Raw genomic sequence first — 17,719 nt, forward strand, 5'->3', positions numbered from 1 at the left:
TTTTTTTTTAACAGCTGCACCAACCATTACAATTGAGGCTCAGGTCAAAGAAGGCCTGACTGTCAGAGCTGGTGACACTATTGTAATTACTGCCACAAGTATTTTGGGCAAACCTGCACCAACATCATGCTGGTCAAAGGGAGGGAAGTATTTCAAACCCTCTGATCTTGTTCACATTGAGACCACTGCAACTTCCTCCACACTTTCCATCAAGTATGCTGGCAGAAAGGACTCTGGAGAGTATGTGATCACTGCTAGCAACCCCTTTGGAGTAAAGGAAGAAACCGTCAAGGTCACAGTTCTAGATGTCCCTGGGGCTCCTGGGCCCATTGAAAGTAGTGGTGTTTCCTCTGAAAAAGTAACTCTTACCTGGACAGCTCCAACAGAAGATGGCGGCTCTCCTATTAAGTACTACACACTGGAAAAGAGGGAAACCAGCCGCTTGCTTTGGACCATCCTGGAGGAGAGGGTCATTGACTGTCACTATGTGGCAACTAAGCTTATCCAGGGCAACGAGTACTTCTTCAGAGTGTCTGCTGTTAATCAGTATGGTGCCAGTGAGCCTTCCCACTCTGAGGAAGTCAAGATGGTTGATAGATTTGGTAAGTCTGTTCAATCTATGTTGTTTGGTGGCTTTTAATCTGACATTTTGTTTATAACTTGTGATTTGAAGTGTGCAGTTTAATGATTGAGTTTTTGACGTCACTGTGTATAGGTCCTCCTGGTCCACCATCTAAACCAGAAGTTGAGAAAGTTGATGGGCACTCAGCCACTGTCACTTGGCGAAGACCAGCTGAGGATGGTGGAAGTGACATCATTGGTTACTGTGTTGAGAAAAAGGAGAAAAAGGCTATGAGATGGCTCAGGGCATCCAAGAAATCCATTGCTGAGCTTCGCTATGAAGTCACCGGGCTCACTGAGGGCATTGAATATGAGTTCCGTGTTCTTGCAGAGAACAAAGCTGGCTTTGGGGAACCAAGTGAACCATCTATGCCTGTCAGAACAATAGTTGTTGCATGTAAGTAATAAGATTGGAGGAATCAAAAATGGGGTGAAAACCCAATAATTCTTAATTTATTTTGTCATTATACTTCAAATAAAATGTATAATCCTATCAACAAAATAATTAATGCGTTTTGTATGTTTTACAGATCCGCCTGGGCCCCCTGTTAACCCAAGAGTCACAGACACTACTAAGACCACTGCAACTCTGAACTGGGGGAAACCTCTTGATGATGGTGGTCTTAAGGTCACTGGATATGTGATTGAGCACAAGAAAGATGGGACAGAAGAATGGGTTAAGGACACCCCTTCATCACCGCTAAGAATCACAGAATTTGTTGTTCCTAATCTAGAAAATGGAGCCAAATATCACTTTAGAATTAGTGCTGTAAATGCTAAAGGGGCAGGAGAACCTGCTCAAACACAGGAGCTGGTTGAGATCGTGGAGCGTGCAGCTGAACCTGACTTGGAGTTGGATGTTGAGTTGAGAAGAACGCTTGTTGTCAGGGCTGGCTGCTCCATTCGCCTCTTTGTGCCAATTAAGGGACGTCCTACACCTACTGTCACCTGGACCAAAGAGGGTGGTGCTGTTCCACGTGCAGTCATTGATAGCACTGAGTCTTTTACAATGCTGATTATTCCTGAGAGTTCAAGGGTTGATGCAGGCAAATATGAGCTAACCCTTGAAAACGCTTCTGGAAAGAAGAGTGCTGATGTACATGTACGAGTTCTAGATTCACCTGGCCCCCCTCTGAACCTCAAACCAGTAAAGATTGACAAAGAGAGCATTACACTTCAGTGGGAGATGCCTCTTATTGATGGTGGAGCTAAGATCACAAATTATATAATTGAGAAGAGAGAATCAACACGCAAAGCTTTTGCTACTGCTATAACAAAATGCCCAACCACATCAGCCAGAATTGGTGAGCTTGGTGAAGGCTGTGAATACTACTTCAGAGTGTCTGCTGAGAATGAGTACGGCATTGGTGAGGCAGTGGAAACTGTCGATCCTATTCGTGCATCCCAGGCACCAACTCCTCCAGAGAGCATAATTCCTACTGATATCACTAAGAATTCTGTAAGCTTGGCTTGGACCAAACCAAAGCATGATGGTGGAAGCAGGATAACAGGATACGTCCTTGAAGCCCAGAAGAAGGGAACTGATCAATGGGCACATGTAACAACAGTGAAGACAATGGATTTCACAGTGAAGAATTTGAATGAGAATGAAGAGTACATTTTCCGTGTAATGGCGGTAAACAACTCGGGTAGAAGTGCTCCACGTGACAGCAAACCCATTGTTGTCAGGGATTCTACTTCCTTGCCTGAATTTGACCTCCGTGGTGTTTGCCAGAAAACAATTATTGCCAAGGCTGGTGATGACATCAAAGTTGAAATTCCAGTAATGGGACGTCCCAGACCAACCATCTCATGGCAGAAAGATGGTGCAGCCCTGAAGCTTACTCAGAAAACAAATGTGGAAACTACTGCTGCCACTGTTATCCTCAGCATTAGTGAGTGCACCAGAGCAGACAGTGGAGTATATACAATGACAGGGAAGAACATCGTTGGTTCAGTGACAGACAACATTATTGTCAAAGTGCATGATGTACCAGGTCCACCAAAGGGACCAATCAAGATTGTGGAGATATCTCGTACATATTGCGTCTTTGCATGGGATACTCCTGAGAATGATGGAGGTGTTCCTATCAACAATTATGTGGTTGAGATCAGGGACACCACTTCCCAAACATGGACTGAGCTGTCTTCAACTGTTATCAGAACCATGTTCAAGGCTATTCGATTAACCACAGGATCCGAATACCAGTTCAGAGTAAAAGCTAAAAACAGATATGGTGCTGGACAGCCCATTACCTCAGAGTCAGTGGTAGCTGCCTATCCATTCAAAGTCCCTGGACCTCCTGGTACTCCTGGTGTTGTTGCATTTACAAAAGATTCAATTACAATTGGCTGGAATGAGCCTGTAATTGATGGAGGAAATGAAGTAATTGGCTATCATGTTGAGAGGAAAGAAAGAAGCAGCATTATGTGGCAAAAGATCAGCAAGAGTATTGTTAAAGGCAACCTCTTTAAAACCACTGGTCTTGAGGATGGAGTTGCCTATGAGTTCCGTGTGATGGCTGAAAACATGGCAGGAATTGGCAAGCCCAGCAAAGCCTCAGAAGCAATTCTTGCCTTAGACCCGGTGGACCCACCTGGGCAGCCTATTCCAATTTTTGTCAACAAGAATGTAATTACCATTCAGTGGACAAAGCCTGAGTATGATGGTGGCTTCAAAATTACAGGCTACACAGTGGAGAAGAGAGAACTGCCAGCTGGACGATGGATAAGGGCTAACTTCACCAACATTATTGAGACAACATTCACTGTGAGTGGGCTGACTCAAGATGCTGCCTATGAGTTCAGAATCATTGCCAGGAACTCAGCAGGTGCAGTGAGTTTGCCTTCGGATCCCTCAGACCCAATAACCTGCAAAGATGACATTGTTGAGCCACGTATAATGGTTGATGCCATCTACAAGGATGTTCTTTTGCTAAAAGCAGGAGAGTCATTTAAACTTGATGCTGACATTGCTGGCCAGCCAACCCCATCTATGGTTTGGACCAAGAATGGAAAAGAGGTTGAGAACACACTGAAACTGGAGGTTAGGTTCACAGAACTGACAACCACCCTGACCAACAAAGACTCTGTCAGATCAGATGGAGGAGAATTTGTTTTGACTGCCACTAATGTTGGTGGATTTGCTAAGCACATCTTTAATGTTAAAGTGCTTGACAGACCAGGACCACCTGTTGGCCCGCTTCAGGTGTCTGATGTCACAGCTGACAACTGCATGCTAACTTGGGCTCCACCTGCAGATGATGGAGGTGCAAAGATTGAAGGATACGTGATTGAAAAACGGGAGTCCAGCAGACTGGTTTGGACAAATGTGGTTTCAGACCTGCAGGTTACACAGCATAAGGTGACCAAGCTCCTCAAGGGAAATGAATACATTTTCAGAGTTATGGCAGTAAACAAATACGGAGTAGGTGAGTCCCTTGAATCAGAACCTACCATTGCCGACAACCCATATGTGGTCCCAGATTCTCCTGAGAACCCCGAAGTGACAGCTATCACAAAAGACTCAATGGTTGTCATGTGGCAAGCACCTAAGAGTGATGGTGGAACTCCCATCACCCATTACAACATCGAAAGAAAAGACAGAATAGGCCTACGCTGGGTGAAGTGTAACAAAAGAAAAGTCAAAGATCTACAGTTCAAGGCAACAGCACTTATTGTTGGACATGAATATAAATTCAGAATAATTGCTGAGAATGCTGCTGGATTGAGCGCACCAAGTGCATCAAGTCCATTCTACAAGGCCACTGATGCATTGTACCAGCCAGGGGCTCCATGCAATCCAAGAATCCTTGACACTACCAAGTCATCAATTACTGTCGCCTGGAACAGACCTGTGTATGATGGTGGCTCTGACATTACTGGCTACATTGTCGAGACTTGCATTCCAACTGAAAAGGAGGAAGAGGAGGAATGGACCATTGTCACCCCTAAAGAAGGACTCCTTGCCACCTCATTCACCATCATTAATCTGAAGGAGAACCAAGAGTACAAGATAAACATCTCTGCAGTCAACAGTGAAGGAGTCGGAGAGGCAGCATCTGTACCGGGTAATCCTAAGGCAGAGGACAGGCTTCTTCCTCCAGAGATTGATTTGGATGCTGAGCTCCGCAAGGTTGTCAGTCTTAGAGCTTGCTGCTCCCTTAGACTTTTTGTGCCAATCAGAGGAAGACCAACCCCTCAGGCTAAATGGACCAAAGGAGAGGGGGAGTCCATTGAGAGAGCAACCATTGACACCACAACTTCATACACATTACTGGTAATTGAAAATGTCAATAGATTTGATAGTGGGAAGTATAACCTTACAGTGGAAAACAGCTCTGGCTCCAAGACAGCTACAGTCCAGGTTAGGGTGCTTGATACACCCAGTGCTCCACAGAATCTGAAGATAACCGCTGTTACTAATGAAGCTGTGACTCTGTCTTGGGACCCACCTGTTAATGACGGTGGAGTGAAGATTAAAAACTATATAGTTGAAAAACGAGAGTCTACAAGGAAGGCATATGCCACAGTCAGTGCTAACTGCCATCAAACCACCTTCACAGTCGACCAGCTCTTAGAAGGATGCAACTATTACTTTAGAGTTTTGGCTGAGAATGAATATGGCATTGGCCTACCCATTGAAACTGGTGAATCAGTAAAAGTTTCAGAGAAACCACAACCACCTGGCAAAATCTCTCTTAAGGATGTCACCAAGAATAGTGTCACCCTCTCCTGGGAGAAGCCAGAGCATGATGGTGGCAGTAGAGTGGGCTGTTATGTTGTTGAGATCCAGCCGAAGGGAGTCGATAAGTGGACCCAAGCAATGATTGTAAAGGAAACAGAAGCTACTATCAGTGGACTGAATGCAGGTGAAGAATACATGTTCCGTGTAGCAGCAAGAAATGAAAAGGGAACAAGTGACCCACGTCAAATTGGTGTACCTGTGATTGTAAAAGATCTTGTAATTGCACCTGCTGCAAAGATGCTGTTCAATACATTCAGTGTGTTGGCAGGAGAAGATCTGACAGTAGAAATTCCATACGTGGCACGTCCAAAAGCAGCAGTCTCCTGGGTAAAAGATGGTCAACCTCTAAAGAGAACCACCAGGGTTAACTTTGATGCAATAGACACATTGCTGAATCTCAGCATAAAAGAAGCCACCAAGGATGATGTTGGAAAGTACCACATTACACTTAGCAACACAGCAGGAGAGACAACAGCAGACCTTGGAGTTGTTGTTCTTGACAAACCTGGCCAGCCGGGCGGTCCAGTCAAAGTTGAGGAAGTTACATCTGACAGTGTCACAATCTCCTGGAACCGACCAGAGTATGATGGTGGCTGTACCATCAAAAACTACATTGTGGAGAAGAGAGACACATCCACAACTAATTGGATGGTTGTATCCGCCAATCTAGCTAGGACCAAAGTCAAGGTAGGCAGGTTGAAGACTGGCACTGAATATCAGTTTAGGATAACAGCAGAGAACAGATATGGAAAAGGTCCAGTTCTTCTATCTGAGTGTATTGTAGCACAATACCCCTACAAGCTGCCGGGACCCCCAGGAACACCCTCCATTGCAGCCTGCACAAAGGACAGCATGGTAATTGCTTGGAATGAACCTGTGATTGATGGTGGAAGTACCATCTTGGGTTACCATTTGGAGCGCAAAGAGAGGAACAGTATTCTGTGGGTAAAACTAAATAAGTCTCTTATAACTGACCAAACCTTCAAGACAGCTGGTCTTGAACCTGGAATGGAATATGAATACAGGGTTTATGCTGAAAACATTGTTGGCATAGGCAAAGCAAGCAAAGTGTCTGAGGGTCGGATTGCAAGAGATCCATGTGATCCTCCTGGCACCCCAGAAGCCACAAAGATCACTAAAGATTCTGTGACCATTGTTTGGACCAAGCCTGAGTATGATGGTGGTGCAAAGGTTACAGGCTACATTGTGGAAAAGAAGGAGCTTCCTGAAGGCCGTTGGCTCAAGGCTAACTTTACTAATGTAATTGAGACTGAATATGTCGCAACAGGGCTTGTGCAGGACAACCAGTATGAGTTCCGTGTCATTGCAAGAAATGCAGCCGGTGTTTTCAGTATGCCTTCATACAGCACTGGTCCTATCACTGCCAGGGATGAAATTGAACCACCACGTGTCAGCATTGACCCAGAGTACACGCAGAATGTTGTAGTCAATGCTGGAGACAACTTCAAGATTGATGCAGATGTTCATGGCAAACCATTGCCTTCTATCCACTGGATGAAGGGAGAACAGGAACTTGGTAACACAATTCACAGAGAGATTAAGAATACTCCCACTAAGGCTTACATATCTGTGAAGGAAGCCAAACTCTCTGATGGAGGCCAATACACCCTGCTTTTAAAGAATCCAGGAGGAGAAAAGGCTGTTCAAATCAATGTGGTTGTTCTAGATAAACCTGGAGAACCACAAGGGCCTCTTGTAATTACAGGAGTAGCTTCAGACCGTTGCAGCCTTGCATGGAAACCACCACTACAGGATGGTGGTAGCAAAATCTCCCACTATGTTGTAGAGAGGAGAGAGACAAGTAGATTAGTCTGGACTGTTATTGATCCAAAAGTGAAAAATATTTGTCTAAAGGTCACAAAGCTTCTTGAAGGAAATGAATACATTTTCAGGGTGCGTGCCGTCAACCAGTATGGAGTGGGTGCACCCCTTGAGTCCGCTGCTGTCACAATCAAAGATCCATTCTTGCCTCCTGGCACACCAAAGGGGTTGGAAGTTTCAGATATTAAAAAGGCTTCAATGGTGCTTACATGGGAAGCTCCCTCTGAAGATGGTGGAAGTCCTATTACTGGATACATAATTGAGAAACATGACAAAGACGGCATAAGATGGACCAGATGCAACAGGACAGCAATCACTGACTTGACTTTCAAGGTCACTGGGCTCCTTGAAAATCACAGTTATGAATTCAGAGTAGCAGCAGAAAATGCTGTGGGTGTTGGCGAACCAAGCTCCCCAACTGTTTTCTACAGAGCACTTGATCCCATCTTCAGGCCTGGCCCACCACATAACCCAAGAGTAACTGACACAACCAAAACATCAGTGTTCCTGTCATGGGGTAAGCCTGCCTGTGATGGAGGCTGCGAAATTCAAGGATATATCGTTGAGTGCTGTGTTACCACTGAGCCAGCAGTGCCAGCTGAGGCCCCTGAAGCAGCTGCCACAGATGCACCTGCTGAGGAATGGACAATATGCACTCCGCCAACAGGTGTCAAGAAGACCAAGTTTGAGGTTGCAAACCTTAAAGAAAACCAGGCGTACAAGTTTAGAATTTGTGCTATCAACAAAGTTGGAGTTGGTGAGCATGCTGATGTCTCTGGGGCTGTCGTTGTACAGGACAGGGCAGAAGAACCAGACCTTGACATTGACCCAGACCTGAGAAAAATTGTTACCCTTAAAGCTGGTGCATCACTTCGACTTTTTATCCCTATTAAAGGAAGACCTACACCCACTATCAAATGGGACAAAGATGAAGCTGCACTTAAAGAGACGGCTCAGTTGGAGACAACCAGTAGTTACACATCCCTCGTAATTGATAAACTGAGTAGAAATGACAGCGGAAAATATACTATAACTGCAGAGAACTCAAGTGGAACCAAATCTGCATTTGTTGTTGTCCGTGTCCTCGACACACCTAGTGCCCCTGTGAACCTGAAAGTGAGTGAAATTACGAACCAATCAGTGACGCTGGCATGGGAACCACCTCTGCTGGACGGTGGGTCGAAGATAAAAAATTATGTTGTTGAAAAAAGAGAAAGCACACGGAAAACATATGCAGCAGTTGTCACAAATTGTCATGCCCTTTCATGGAAGATCGAGCCTCTCCAAGAGGGTTGCAGTTACTACTTTAGAGTCCTGGCTGAAAATGCTCACGGTGTTGGCCTACCTGTGGTAACTATTGACCCTCTTAAGGTTTCAGAGGTGCCCCAGTCCCCAAAAAGCTTGGTTGTAACAGACCAAACCAAAACAAGCATCTCTCTGGCTTGGGAAAAACCTGAGTATGATGGTGGTAGTAGAGTAATGCAGTACCTACTTGAGGTCCAAGTTAAGGGAGGTGATAAGTGGTCTGGTGTCAACACATTTAAGACAATGGAGACCACTGTTTCTAATCTGAATCCAGGCACAGAGTATGTGTTCAGAGTCTTTGCAATGAATGATAAAGGCAAGAGTGACCCCAAAGTGCTTGCTGGTCCAGTCATGACAAAGGACCTAGTCTTTGAGCCAGATATCCGACCAGCATTTAGCAGCTACAGTGTTCATGTAGGTAAAGACCTTAACATTGACATCCCTATCTTTGGACGTCCTAAACCAACAGTAACATGGACTAAGGATGGAGCCCCACTTAAGTTCACAACCAGAGTAAATATTGTCAACACAGTGACACACACAACACTCAGCATCAAGGAGGCAGCAGGTGACGACGGTGGAATGTACAGTATAAATGCTTCGAATTCAGCGGGAAAGAAGGACACGGCTGTAGAGATCATTGTACTTGACAAACCTGGCCCTCCATCAGGTCCTGTGAGATTTGATGAAATCACAACACAGAGTGTCACTCTTTCATGGGACCCACCAAAGCATAATGGAGGCTGCCAAATTTCAAATTACATTGTACAAAAGAGAGATACTACTTCAACAACATGGGAAAACGTCAGCATCAACTGTGCTAGAACCACCATCAAAGTGCCTAGACTGAAAACTGGAGCGGAGTACCAATTCAAGATTATTGCTCAGAATCGTTATGGAAAGAGCCATGGTCTGGATTCATCTTCGGTCGTTGCTCAATACCCATACAGAGAGCCAGGCCCACCAGGCACTCCTTTCATCTCTTCTCTGTCTAGAGACCACCAGGTTGTTGAGTGGCATGAACCTGTCAATGATGGAGGCAGCCCTGTTCTTGGCTACCACATTGAAAGAAAAGAGAGGAACAGTATTCTCTGGGTAAAGATCAACAAGACACTTATCCATGGCAATGTTTTTAAGAGTCATCCATTGGAGGAGGGTATTGAGTATGAATACAGAGTCTATGCTGAAAATATTGTCGGCATAGGCCGCTGCAGTAAGATCTCAGAGGGCTGCTTTGCCCGAGACCCATGTGATCCTCCTGGCACACCAGAGGCCATCAGTGTGACCAAAGACACAATTGTTATTCAGTGGACTAAACCAGAGTATGATGGTGGAAGCAATATAACTGGCTATACAGTGGAGAAGCGTGATCTGCCAGAGGGCAGATGGGTAAGGGCAAACTTCACAAATGTTATTGAAACCCAGTTCACTGTCACGGGTCTAACTGAAGATGCACAATATGACTTCAGAGTCATTGCCAAAAATGCTGTTGGAACTATCAGCAAGCCATCCTACAACAGCGGACCAATAACTGCAAGTGATAAGTTAGAAGCACCCAAATTCTCCATTGACCCAGCTTTCACAAAGACCATTGTTGTAAATGCCAGAGAGACATTTAAGCTTGATGCTGACGTCAGAGGCAAGCCATTACCAACAATCCAGTGGTTCAAGGATGAAAAACCAGTTGAGAACACACTCAGACTTGAGATCAAAAACACAGAAACCCATGCAATGATTGTCATCAAAGACTGTGTAAGAATAGATGGCGGCACATATACTCTACAGCTGACAAATGCAGCTGGCAGTGAAACTGTCCCATTCAAAGTCTTAGTCTTGGACAAGCCCAGCCCATGTGAAGGACCCCTTCAGATTGCAGGAGTAGCTGAAGATAGATGCTCACTTGTATGGCGTGCACCTCTGAATGATGGAGGTAGCCCTATTACCCACTACATCATTGAAAGAAGGGAGACTAGCCGGCTCGCTTGGACTGTTGTTTCCAACAGCTGTGAGAGCACATGCTACAAGGTCACAAAATTACTCGAAGGCAATGAGTATATGTTCCGTGTAATGGCGGCCAACAGTTATGGAGTCAGTGAGCCACTGGAGTCTGGTGCAGTGATTATGAAGACACCATTTGTTCCCCCTGGTCAACCTCATATTGAGGAGATATCCAATATTGCCCATGATAGTATGACCATTACTTGGTCTGCCCCTGAGAATACTGGTGGCAGTGAGATTACCAGTTACATAATAGAGAAGAAAGACAGAAGTGGAATCAAATGGACCAGATGCAACAGACAGAAAGTATTGGACCTCTCCTTCAGAGTCACAGGTCTTGCCACAGACCATGAATATGAATTCAGAGTGGCTGCTGAGAATTTAGTTGGAGTGGGCGAGCCAAGCCTTCCAAGTTCATACTACAAGGCCTGTGATCCCAAGTACAAACCTGGTGCCCCAGCATATATCAACGTGATTGACTCCACAAAGAGCTCTATTACAGTGTCATGGGGCAAACCTGTGTCTGATGGTGGTAGTGCTATTCAAGGGTACATTGTTGAAGTCTGCAAGGCTGAGGAAGAGGAATGGACCATGGTAACCCCTCCAACAGGTCTGCGTCTGAACAAGTATGAAATCACAAAACTTACTGAAGGTCAAGAGTACAAGATCCAGGTTTGTGCACTGAATAAACTTGGAGTTGGTGAACCAGCAGTCCTCTCTGGAACAGCCAAGCCCGAGGAAAGGGTAGACCCACCACAAATCCATCTTGACTCTGAGCTGAGGAAGGGCATCATTGTAAAAGCTGGTGGTTCTGTTAAAATTCATGTTCCATTTAAAGGCCGGCCGACACCTGAGATCAAGTGGACTAAGGATGAGGGAGCCATGACTGAAAAGGTAGTGGTTGAGAAAGCTCTCAGTTTCACACAACTGTCTATTGACTCATGTGACAGAAGTGACTCAGGGAAATACACCCTGACTCTTACAAACAGCAGTGGCTCTGTGTCTGAGTTGATCGCTGTTAAAGTCCTGGATACACCTGGGGCACCTCAGAACCTTGAAGTTAAAGAGATCAAAAAGGACTCTGTGACTCTGGTATGGGACGCCCCACTGATTGATGGAGGATCTAAAGTAAAGAACTATGTCATTGACAAACGGGAATCAACCCGAAAAGCATATGCAAATGTGTCCACTAAATGCACGAAGACAACGTTCAAAGTTGAGAACTTGGCTGAAGGTGCTATGTATTATTTCAGAGTGATGGCTGAGAATGACTATGGAGTTGGCCAGGCTGTTGAAACAAAAACTGCCTCTAAGGCTTCTGAGGTACCAATGCCCGTTGGTAAAGTCTTCCTCACTGATGTCACTAAGGCCAGTGCTTCATTGGCTTGGGAGAAACCTGAGCATGATGGAGGCAGTAGAATTGGTGGCTATCTAATTGAGATGCAGCCAAAGGGTACGGACAAGTGGGGAGTTGCAACTAATACAAAGACATGTGAAGGCACTGTCACAGGCCTGACATCTGGAACAGAGTACTCATTCCGCATCATTGCTTACAATGAGAAGGGAAAGAGTGAGCCAAAGGCCCTTGCTGCACCAGTTGTTGCCAGTGACATGACAATGGAACCAGGCATTAAGATGCAATTCAAAACTTACAGTGTACTGGCTGGAAAAGATCTGAAGCTGGAGTTCCCTGTGCTTGGAAGGCCCAAGCCAATTATTTCCTGGGCAAAGGATGGCCAACCTTTGAAGGTGACTTCCAGAGTAAATGTAGTGAACACAAAAACAACAACTGGAATTCAAATTACTGAGGCATGCAAAGAGGACTTAGGCAAGTATTCTATTACAGCAAATAATACTGCTGGGACAGTTACTGAAGATGTATCTGTTATCATCCTTGACAAGCCTGGTCCACCAACAGGACCAGTCAAGGTGGTTGAAGTGAGTAACACCTTTGTTCATCTTTCATGGGATCCACCTGAGTACACAGGTGGATGCCAGGTAAAGAACTATATAGTGGAGAAGAGAGACACCACCACCACAACATGGCAGGCAGTCACCACACAGCTTGCGAGAACATCTTTGAAGATCACCAAGCTGAAGACTGGTGCAGAGTACCAGTTCAGAATCATAGCTGAAAACAGATATGGAAAAGGAGCATCCTTGGACTCCAAAGCAATCGCCGTGCAATATCCATACAAACCACCAGGGCCTCCAGGAACACCACGTGTCAAATATGCAACAAAGGAAATGATGATAATTGAATGGAATGAGCCAGTCAATGATGGTGGAAGTCCTTGTATTGGTTATCATCTGGAAAGCAAGGAAAGAAGCAGCATCCTGTGGAACAAACTTAACAAAACTCTCATCACTGACACTGAATTCAAAATCTGCAATCTTGAGGAGGGAGGTGGATATGAGTTCAGAGTCTATGGAGAAAATATTGTTGGTGTTGGCAGATGTAGTAAAGTGTCTGAGTCCTTTGTTGCTCGTGATCCATGTGATCCCCCTGGGACACCTGAAGCTGTATCCATTTCAAAGAACCTGATTAAAATTCAGTGGACTAAGCCTCAGTATGATGGTGGCAGCAAAGTTAATGGATATATAGTGGAGAGGAAAGATCTTTCTGCCCCCGATTGTCGCTGGGTAAGAGCCAACTTTACTAACATAATTGAGACAGAGTATACAGTCACTGGTCTCACAGAGAATGAGCAATATGAATTCAGGGTAATTGCAAGAAATGCAGCTGGAGTGTTCAGTGGGCCATCTGACAGCTCAGGACCTATTACTGCTACGGATGAAATTGAACCACCAAGGGCCTCAATGGATCCCAAATACAAGGATGTTATTGTTGTCAATGCTGGAGAATCCTTGCTTCTTGATGCAGACTTCTATGGAAAACCAATTCCTGAAGTTATTTGGCAAAAGGAAGGCAAGGAAATGGACAGAGCTCTGCGTATTGAGGTGAGGACTACACAGAAACGTGCCGCCATGACTATTAAGGATGTCACCAAGCTTGACAGTGGTCTCTACGATCTTGTCTTAAAAAATCCGGGGGGAACAAAAACTTTCCCTATTACTGTCAAAGTCCTTGATAAACCAGGTCCACCTGCTGGACCTATGAAGGTGACAGGAGTCACGTCTGACAGATGCACCCTTTCCTGGTCTGAGCCAACACTCGATGGTGGGGCGAGCATTTCTCACTATATCTTGGAGAAGAGAGAGACAAGCCGGTTGTCCTGGACAGTGGCTGCACCAAATATCAAGACTCTGTACCATAAAGTAAAAAATCTGCTCCCAGGGGATGAGTACATTTTCAGGGTTAAGGCAGTCAACAAATATGGTGCTGGTGATTGCCTTGAGAGTGAGCCCGTCATTGCGCGAAATCCCTACAAACCACCAAGTGCTCCTGGTACTCCTGAGGCAAGTCAGATCACAAAAGACTCAATGATTCTATCATGGACCCCTCCAGAACAGACCGGAGGAGCTGAACTTGAGGGTTACCACCTTGAGAAACGTGATAAAGATAGTGTTAGGTGGACAAAATGCAACAGACAGAAGCTGACTGACACCCACTTTAAGGTCACAGGTCTGATGACGGACCACTTCTATGAGTACCGTGTTGCTGCTGAGAATGAGGCAGGGATGGGCGACCTCAGTGAATTGTCCTTATTCTACAGAGCATGTGATGCCACAACTCCTCCTGGACCGCCACATCATCCCAAAGTTATAGACTATACAAAGTCTTCTGTGACTCTGTCCTGGGGAAAACCTGACTTTGATGGTGGTGCCTACATTAAAGGCTACATTGTTGAAATGAGAGAGTATACACCAATACCTGAATCAACAGAGGAGGCAGAAGTAGCACCAGCAGTCGAGGCGCCAGTAGAAAAAGAATGGTCCATGTGTACTCCACCTACTGGCATTCAAGCCACCAAACTAACCATCCCAGACCTGAAAGAAGGTGGAGAGTACCAATTCCGTGTCTGTGCAATTAACTCTGAGGGAGTGGGAGAGGCTGCTAATGTCCATGGCTCTGTGGTAACTTCTGACAGGGCAGAAGCACCAGAGATTGAGCTTGACGCTGATCTCAGAAAGGTAGTTTCTGTGCGTGCAGGTGGAACACTGCGTCTGTTTGTCACTATCAGAGGAAGGCCTGAACCTGCTGTGAAATGGGAGAAAGTCGAGGGTACTCTCTCTGACCGGGCTGCTGTTGACACCACCAGTTCATACACTATGCTTGTCATTGACAATGTTAACCGCTTTGACAGTGGAAAATACTCACTCACTCTGGAGAACAGCAGTGGCGCAAAATCTGCTATTGTTGCTGTACGAATTTTGGATACACCAAGTGCACCACAAAACTTTGCTGTGAAAGAGCTCAAGAAGGATTCAGTGACTCTTGCCTGGGATACTCCACTCACTGATGGTGGTTCTAAAATCACAAACTACATCGTAGAGAAGAGAGAGTCTGTCAGAAAGGCCTACACTACAGTCACCAGTAACTGCACAGCCAATTCATTCAAGATCGAAGAGTTACCTGAGGGTGGAATTTTCTACTTTAGAGTCTGTGCTGTTAATGAATATGGCCAAGGACAAATGGTTGAAACCAAAGAAGTCAAAGTGTCTGAGGTTCCTCTGCCACCAAGCAAAGTCACCCTTGTAGATTTGACAAAGACCAGTGTCACACTGGCATGGGAAAAACCAGCTCACGACGGTGGAAGCAAAGTTATGTGTTACAATGTTGAGTTTAAGCCTAAGAGTGGAGATAAATGGGGCACAGCATGCACAGTCAAGGTGCCCGAAGCAACTGTTCAAAATCTGACTCCCAATGAAACCTTTTTATTCAGAGTTGTTGCAATCAATGAAAAGGGAAAGAGTGAGCCAAAGGATCTTGGCTTGCCCGTAGTTGCAAAGGATGTTGCAATCGAACCATCCACAAGTTTGCTGTTTACCACATACAGTGTGAAGTCTGGGGATGACCTAACCATAGAGGTGCCGGTGAGAGGCAGGCCTAAGCCTGTTGTATCCTGGAAAAAGGATGGACTACCTCTGAAGCAAACATCATCAGTGACCATTCTGAACACAGCAACATCTTCCAAAATTATCATCAAAGAGGCTAAAAGAGAACATGTTGGCAAATATGAGATATCATTGGCCAACTCAGCAGGAACTGTCACAGCAGATATTGGAGTTGTTGTCCTTGATAAACCAGGTCCACCTAAAGGTGTTAAAGTGGATGCTGTGACTTCAGACAGCATTACATTGTCATGGTCTCCACCGGATTATGATGGTGGATGTTCCATTAGCAACTATATTGTTGAGAAAAGAGACACTAACACTCAAGAATGGCAGATGGTGGCAAGTAATGTTGCCAGAACAGCCTTTAAAGCTGGCCGCCTGACTCATGGCTCAGAGTACCAGTTCCGTATTTATGCAGTAAATCGTTATGGAAAGAGTACCAGTCTGGATTCCCCTGGTATCACTGCAATGTACAGCTTCAAGCAGCCTGGACCTCCTTCTACTCCAATAGTGAAGTTGGCTACAAAGTCCTACATGTTGGTTACTTGGAATGAGCCAGTCAATGATGGGGGTAGCCCTGTTTTAGGCTACCATCTAGAAAGGAAGGAGCGTACAAGTATTCTGTGGACAAAGATGAACAGAGGAATGATCAAAGATACAGATTACAAAGTCAATGGAATTGAGGAAGGTATGGTGTATGAATACCGTGTCTATGCTGAAAACATTGCAGGCATTGGTAAATGCAGCAAAGCCTGTGAAGGTGTAGCTGCAAGAGATCCATGTGACCCTCCAGGCACACCAGTGGTCACTGCCATTACCAGAACATCTGTCTCTTTGTCTTGGGATAAACCAGAGTATGATGGTGGAGCCAAAGTTTCTGGCTACGTTGTTGAGCGCAGAGACCTCCCAGAAGGTCGCTGGACGAGGTGTAACTTCACCAATGTGCCCGAGACCCACTATGATGTTACAGGCCTCACAGAAAACAGCCAGTATGACTTCCGTGTCATTGCAAAGAATGCAGCTGGGTTGTTCAGTGGACCATCCTGGAACACTGGTCCCATTACTGTCAAAGACGATGTGGACCCACCACGCATCATGATGGATGTCAAGTTTAGAGAAACAGTTCTCGTAAAGGCAGGGGAAACGCTGAAAATCAATGCTGATCTTGCTGGACGTCCTGCTCCTGTTGTTTCCTGGACCAAGGATGGCAAAGAAATTGAGCTAAGAGCTAGAATCCAGATTGTTTCAACAGACACAAGCACTTCTGTCACTGTAAAGGATTGCATTCGAAGGGATTCTGGACAGTATGTTCTGACACTGCAGAACATTGGTGGAACAGTTACCATGCCAATTAACTGTGTAATTTTGGATAAGCCTGGACCTCCAGCAGGACCCCTCCAGATCACAGGTCTCACTGCTGAGGAATGCACTTTGTCATGGGGTCCTCCCCAGGAGACTGGTGGTGCAGACATCACACATTATGTTGTTGAGAAGCGTGAGACCAGCCGCTTAGCATGGACAATGGTGAAGGGAGATGTTGCTAAAACATTTTTCAAAGTCACAGGACTGCTTAAGGGCAATGAATACATCTTTAGAGTTTTGGCTGTTAACAAGCATGGACGTGGTGAGACTCTGGAGAGTGAATCTATAAAAATAACAGACCCCTACTCTATTGCCACAGCACCAACAAGTGTCGATGTCACAGCCATAACTGGAGATTCAATGACTCTCACCTGGTGTAAGCCGCTCAGTGATGGAGGCACTCCTATCCTTGGATATGTGATTGAACGCCGTGAGAAGACAGGGATGCGCTGGGTCCGTATAAACAGACATCTTGTTGTTGAATGTACAACTGTAGCAACCAAACTGCGCAAGAGTTGTGAATATGACTTCAGAGTCTATGCTGAAAATGCTGCTGGTCTGAGTCCTCCAAGTGAACAATCTGCAACATTCAGAGCATTAGATCCTCTGGTTGTTCCAACTCGCCCGACAAAGCCAAAGATTGTAAATTCAACAAAGGACAGCGTTTCTATTACCTGGAAACCACCAACGTTTGATGGTGGTGCCCCCATCCTTGGATACAGTGTAGAGTACAGAGATTATATCCGCAAACCAAAGCCGGAGGTAGAGGAAGAAGAAGAAGAATATGAGTATGAAGAGGAAGAAGAGATCCCTGAATCACCAGAA

At 45.4% G+C, this 17,719-nt stretch overlaps 1 protein-coding gene across 1 annotated transcript in view; it reads left to right on the forward strand.

Moving 5' to 3' along the window:
* ttn.1 (titin, tandem duplicate 1) overlaps nucleotides 1-17,719 on the forward strand; it is a 148,543-nt gene that overhangs the window by 105,924 nt on the left and 24,900 nt on the right. The window contains exons 163-165 of the mRNA XM_074694524.1: nucleotides 15-602; nucleotides 716-1,018; nucleotides 1,152-17,682. Coding sequence (XP_074550625.1) covers nucleotides 15-602; nucleotides 716-1,018; nucleotides 1,152-17,682 — 17,422 coding nt within the window. The remainder of the gene's footprint in view (nucleotides 1-14; nucleotides 603-715; nucleotides 1,019-1,151; nucleotides 17,683-17,719) is intronic.

The sequence above is a fragment of the Halichoeres trimaculatus genome, unplaced genomic scaffold (assembly GCF_033239565.1).
Source record: "Halichoeres trimaculatus isolate MK-OKI-2021-1 unplaced genomic scaffold, fHalTri1.1 fHalTri1_scaffold_19, whole genome shotgun sequence".
Classification (NCBI taxonomy): domain Eukaryota; kingdom Metazoa; phylum Chordata; class Actinopteri; order Labriformes; family Labridae; genus Halichoeres; species Halichoeres trimaculatus.